At 38.7% G+C, this 6,116-nt stretch overlaps 1 protein-coding gene across 1 annotated transcript; it reads left to right on the top strand.

Moving 5' to 3' along the window:
* Positions 1 to 2,532: 2,532 nt before the first annotated feature.
* Positions 2,533 to 3,495, top strand: LOC126373702 (uncharacterized). Its single transcript, XM_050019936.1, has 3 exons — positions 2,533 to 2,614; positions 2,839 to 3,421; positions 3,465 to 3,495. The coding sequence occupies exons 1-3, from the start codon at positions 2,533 to 2,535 to the stop codon at positions 3,493 to 3,495; spliced, it is 696 nt and encodes a 231-aa protein (XP_049875893.1).
* The last annotated feature ends 2,621 nt before the right edge of the window (positions 3,496 to 6,116 follow it).

Below are 6,116 nucleotides of genomic sequence, written 5' to 3'. Positions count from 1 at the left end.
ATTATGGCTTAACGTGCCTTCCGAAGCACGGAGGAGCTCGAGATGAAAACTTTTTTTGTGGTCACCCATCCTATGAGCGGCCTTTGCGAAAGTTGCTTTACTTCAACAATCGCAGACCGAGCGCGTTAGCCGCTGCGCTACCGAGCTCCTCCTCCAATGTTGTTTAAACACGCTTTATTACGACTTCCTTTACCATTCTAAAGATATTGGATTTGGCTGCAAAAGTGAGTAATATAATACTAGTACAATACTAATCACTTTGTCTTAAGTCCCACTTCACAAGGCGTTCTTGTCTTCCTGACGCTAGGGTAAACCGCCCTGTGTTGTACAGCGTTGAGAAGCAACAAGTGCCCCTTGTTCTGAGATAGATATACTTTAACTTGCTTATTTCCTACTCATCATCATCTCCCTAGCATTATCCCGTTTTCTAAAGGGTCCGCTTACCCAACCTGAAGATTTGACAAGTCCGGTTTTTTACAGAAGCGACTACCTGTCTGACCTTCCAACCCGCGAAGGGAAAACAAGCCCAAAAAAGGTTAGGTCACGTACCTCCGAAAATGCATTTCTCGGGAATGTGGGTTTTCTCACGATGTTTACCTTCACCGCTGAGCACGTGATAATCATTTATGATCCAAACATAAATTCGAAAACAAATTCGACAATCATTGGTTTAGGCCTGTGCTGGATTCGAACCTACGACCTCAAAGTGAGAGGCAAGCTTTCTACCAACTGAGCAACCACGGCTCTTAACTTGCTTACTTCCTACTTAATAAAAATACGAAACACTTTATAGCAAGATAAACACAATATAAAGAACAATTACAAATTGAGAGCAGAAGCACAACCGGCGGCCTCAGTACCTTAATAAGTAACAAAATTACGTTCGAGCATGAAAACATCTGTCCGGCCAAGTAGTTAATGCCATGTACTGTAAAACTTCAATAAGTCATGTTAAAAAACGAACATAAAAACTTTTACTAGACTTTGCCCGGGTGAGAGCCCTCAGCGCTCCCCATGTGTCCGGCCAAGTAGTTAATACCATCTGCGGCAAATCTACAAAAGTCACGTCAAAAAGAAAAACTAGACTTTGCCTTCCTCTACACTTCCCTTACCAATATTATTTTTATTGCACAGAAACAAAACGAACAAAAAGGATTAAATTCAAACAAAATTCTCACTACTTCATTGAATACGAATTGTATTGCACCAGCGGTTTACATTCACTTCCCAATCTTCGTATCTCATCAGAAATAAATCACAAAATAAGCGTTACGCGTGAACTGCCTGGTCAGGGTCGTTTGAACGTCGATTCTGCAGACCACCTGATACATCCAACACATTAGCTATAACGTGACTACACGATGGATACGCCAGAACATCGTGGTAATCATCATCATATCACTATTATTACATTTTATATGATATGACTGTTTGATTATGTTTTTTTTTGGTCCTGTGAATAGAACCCAACATAATAGGTGAGTAATATATTTTTTAATCCGACACAAATTACTTGTTGGGTTTTCGATCTTTAGTTGTTCCGACTAATAAGCAGTAACCATGAATAAATTATTTAAAAGTTACTGTTTACCATCATCATCGTCTCCTGTTACCAATTTTCACAGAGTACTAGCCTGAAGATTTGACAGATCCATTTTTACAAAAATCAGCTCAATACTATACAGGTGCGGTCACGCACCTCCGAAACGCATTTCTCAAGTATGTTGGTCCCATCACGACATTTTGCAACATAGAGTTTTTACCAACTTAAGTTCAAAGTTCAACTTAAGTTCGTAAGGCATCGATGTAGACGTATAATTTTATGTTACTGTATTAAGTAGGTGTAATGTTATAGGCCTCATACATTTTTCCAGATAATTTAACAATAAATATTTATGTAAAACAACACCAACCACACAACGAGATACATAGGAAAAAAAATGCAAGCATACTCTATAGTCAACACTAAATCATTATACCGAGATTTGAAGATACCATTGATGAGCCGAAAGAGGAACAATTTGAAGCAATCAGAGCTGATAAATGCCAATGATACTAAACGCCGATGAACCTTGAGATAAGCTGAAATTTGACGGCAAGGGTTCTAAATTAGGATGCAAATCAAATCTTTGTGATTTATGTTAAGCCACCGGAGGGTATCAGCCTTGGAAAAGAAGCACAATCTCATTACAATAACTAAAAAGCTAGCTCAATGAGATTTTTTATAATATTTTAAATTATCTTTCGTCGCTTCATACTCTAATATAAATTATACTTATACTTAACTATGGTTTACTAGTAGTACCCTTTACGTACTCGGCAATATTCGCACATTTAAAGAAAGAAAACAATTTCTTTTTATTATACAAAAACACTACCTCACTTCCTGTCATCCCCACTACCGCACTCACATGATGGCCGCCTAGTGCGGCGCTGCCTCATTCCTTTTCTGTGCGCGGCAGTGTTCGCACGTAATAATAGCACAAAAAAAAAAAAAAAAAAAAAAAAAAAAAAAAAAAAAAAAAAGTAATAATGCCGAAACAAAAGCGTTCTGCGGAAGAAAAGATGGAATATTATAAAAATAAAATTCGGAAATATGAATTACGACGACAAGGTAAGCATTTTGATTTATTTTGTAAAATGCCAGGAGGTTAACTGAGGGTTAACACAACGGCAATTAACTGTGCCTAAGGCTGGTCGCGAACTAGCACGTGGCACATAAAGTTTAGCCTAGAGGTTAACCGCGAGTTAACACAATGGCAATAAAATAGCCTAGAGGTCGACCGAGAGTCGACACAATGGCAGTTTATTAAACAAAATGGTGTATGTACTTTCCAGGCGCTGGTCAACAACCTAACCAGAGTCCCTCCGGTTATACACCATGCATGGACTATTCGGAAGAAGGGCCTATAATTGAGGCGATACCAGTGGATCCTGTCGATGATACAGTAAACGATAGTGACGACTCCTTCGAAACCATCCCGTCTACTACAGCTGATCCGGTATTAGACCCGTCATCAGGTGCCGAAGAAACAGTTCCTAATAATCCTGAAATCGAGAACGTGGTACCTGAAATAGACCCGGAACTTTTACAAGCCTTAGGCGAAGTAACAGAAGGGACTCCTGAATTCGGGGAAAAGATCCACGAAAACCTAGCACAACTGTGGGCACCCCTGCTTAAGAAAGGATTATCAAAGGAGAGTAAGGAAAAGCTTACGAAAGATTATCTTATTCCCGAAAATTGTAAGTTATTTCAAGCACCTAAACTAAATGCTGAAATAACAGCAGCTATTTCAGAACTAGCAAGGAACTGGGACAAGAAAATGATGGCAACCCAACAACAGTTAGGCATTGGCCTAACGGCTGTCAATAGAGCCATGACAATCCTTCTAACCAGCGATAACAAAGTTAAGGCAATGAAGTATTTAAGCGACGGGTGCCGCATATTATGTGATTTACATCAGCAACAGGGTTATTATCGAACAAAATGCATAACGCCTTGCCTTGATAAATCGTTCTGCCAAGTAATACAAGACGTAGAAAGAGACAAAACTCTGTTTGGCGCTAAGTTGTCGGACCAAATAAAGGCCTCTAAGGCTATAGAACGTCAAGGCCTTCAAATTAAGAAGTCTAATCCGAAACAATCTACGTGTCAAACCACAGCTGGACGACCTGCATCTGTTCCGGGAAACTGGGCAGGTCCTGCTCGCTCGACGAACAGGGGGGGGCGAGGAGGCAACCGGAGAGGCGGTCATGCACCGCAGCACAACGCACCGCGAGCCCCTCCACCGCAAGCTCAGACATCAACCCAGCAACAAGCTGTCAGGATGCGTGCACCACCGCAGCAGCAGCAGCAGCAGCGCCGCTAAATCAGGTACACGCAGGGCGTATACAAACGTATTATTACTCTTGGCTTACGGTTACAAAAAACGCTGAAGTTTTAGATTGGATCCGTAACGGAATTACCATACCCTTTTCTGGTGAAGTTCACCAATTCTCAATACCGAAACCTAAATGGTCAATACAAGACAGACAAGAAATGATTTCGTCAATCAACAAGTTAATAAAGTTGGGGGCTATTACAAAATGCTATCCGTCAAACGATCAGTATTTATCAAAAATATTTTTAGCTCCTAAGCCTAATGGCGATAAAAGATTCATTCTAAATTTAAAATCACTTAATAGATTTATTTCAAATTCACATTTTAAAATGGAAGATTTTAGAACCGCATGCAAATTAATACCAGAAAATGGATACTTAGCTAACATTGATTTAAAAGAAGCCTATTTACTTGTGCCTGTCTCACTAGAATATCGCAAATACCTTCGATTCAATTTCCCATACGACCATTATAACTCTCTCGAAACCTTTGAATTCACAGCTATGCCATATGGACTCTGTATAGCCCCAAGAATATTCAGTAAAATTATGAAAGAAGCCATTACAACTTTGAGAAGTAATGGATTCAAATCTGTTACATATCTCGATGATATTTTATGTATAGGGAAAGATTATAATGAATGTATGGCAAACGTAACAGAAACATTAAAATTACTAGAATCCTTAGGATTCGTTATAAACTACGATAAGAGTTCACTTATACCTAAACAGGCTTGCAAGTTTTTGGGCTTCGATTTCAACACGGTTAATTTAACATTATCATTACCTAAAGAAAAACGTGTAACGATTAAATCTTTACTGGAAAAAATTAAAACTAACACTAGATGCAGTATTAGAGATTTTGCTAAGTTAATTGGTACGCTCACAGCTGCGTGCCCAGCCACAAAATATGGTTGGGTATATACTAAGATTTTAGAACGAGAAAAGTATCTGGCTTTAAACAAGTATAAAAATTATGACTCTTTTATGAATATACCTAAAAACATTTTTCACGATATAAATTGGTGGTTAGAAAACATTTTTTAACATTGAATCACATGCGACCCTTACCTTATAAATTAGAAATTTTCACGGACGCATCCAAATCCGGCTGGGGAGCATTTTGTAATGGCGTAAGAATAAATGGAAAATGGAAAACTGAAGAACTTCACTTTCACATCAATTATTTAGAGTTGTTGGCAGTTTTTCTATCACTAAAAACTCTCGCAAAAGATACAAATAATTGTTCAATTCTGTTGCGCGTAGACAATACAACAGCAATTTCTTACGTCAACCGTATGGGGGGTATACAATACCCGCACTTAAATAAATTATCTACCTCCATTTGGCAGTGGTGCGAAATGCGAAATATTTGGATATACGCTTCGTATGTAAACACAAAAGATAATTATGAAGCTGACCATGAATCACGGAAGATAAATCCGGATATCGAATGGCAACTGTCAAATACAGTCTTTAATAAAATCGTGAAGGCTTTTGGAGAACCAAAAATTGATGTTTTCGCTTCACGAACTACTGCCAAATGTAGTAATTATTTTTCATGGAAACAGGATCCAGATGCAATTGCCGTTGATGCATTTACTGTTACTTGGAACACATTTTTCTACGCGTTCCCGCCGTTTTCATTACTTTTGAAAACTATCCGAAAAATTATACAGGATAAGGCTATAGGCATTTTAGTATTTCCAGTGTGGCCATCTCAACCATGGTATCCACTTCTGACAGATATTTTGTCATCTGAAATTATGGTTTTTAAACCAAGTAAAGAACTTTTATTTTCCGATTACAGACGCGTGCATCCCCTACACCGACAGCTTACGCTGGGTGCCGCGAAAGTCTGCGGACAGCATTTGTGCGGAGAGGGACGCCAACATCGGCACTTAATCTGATGCTTGCTTCACTCTCAGATAATACGCTTAAACAGTATAATGTAAGTTTGAAATTTTGGTGGCAGTATTGCGCCAGTAACGGAATTGATACATATGAAGGGTCAATTCAATCTGTTATTAGTTTTTTATCCGAACAGTTTGACAAAGGCGCGTCTTTTAGTTCCTTAAATACCCACCGATCGGCTCTCTCTTTATTATTGGGCGGTCATATTAGCTCCGATGGTAATATAAAACGTTTATTAAAAGGAGCGTTTAAATTACGACCGGCAGCACCTAAATATAATTACACATGGAACCCACAAATTGTATTAAATCACATTTCTAAT

Source organism: Pectinophora gossypiella, chromosome 16 (genome assembly GCF_024362695.1).
Source record: "Pectinophora gossypiella chromosome 16, ilPecGoss1.1, whole genome shotgun sequence".
NCBI classification, from domain to species: Eukaryota; Metazoa; Arthropoda; class Insecta; order Lepidoptera; family Gelechiidae; genus Pectinophora; species Pectinophora gossypiella.
The sequence above is the reverse complement of the archived record's forward strand: the minus strand, read 5'-3'. Positions and strand labels throughout refer to the sequence as shown.

What these genes read in the sequence shown, in the direction of transcription:
- LOC126373702 (XM_050019936.1), top strand. Translation starts at nt 2,533, where the DNA reads ATGCCGAAACAAAAGCGTTCTGCGGAAGAAAAGATGGAATATTATAAA. An exon ending in ATATGAATTACGACGACAAG is followed by an intron (nt 2,615 to 2,838) that starts GTAAGCATTTTG and finishes TGTACTTTCCAG; the next exon opens with GCGCTGGTCAACAACCTAAC. An exon ending in AACAAAGTTAAGGCAATGAA is followed by an intron (nt 3,422 to 3,464) that starts GTATTTAAGCGA and finishes GATTTACATCAG; the next exon opens with CAACAGGGTTATTATCGAAC.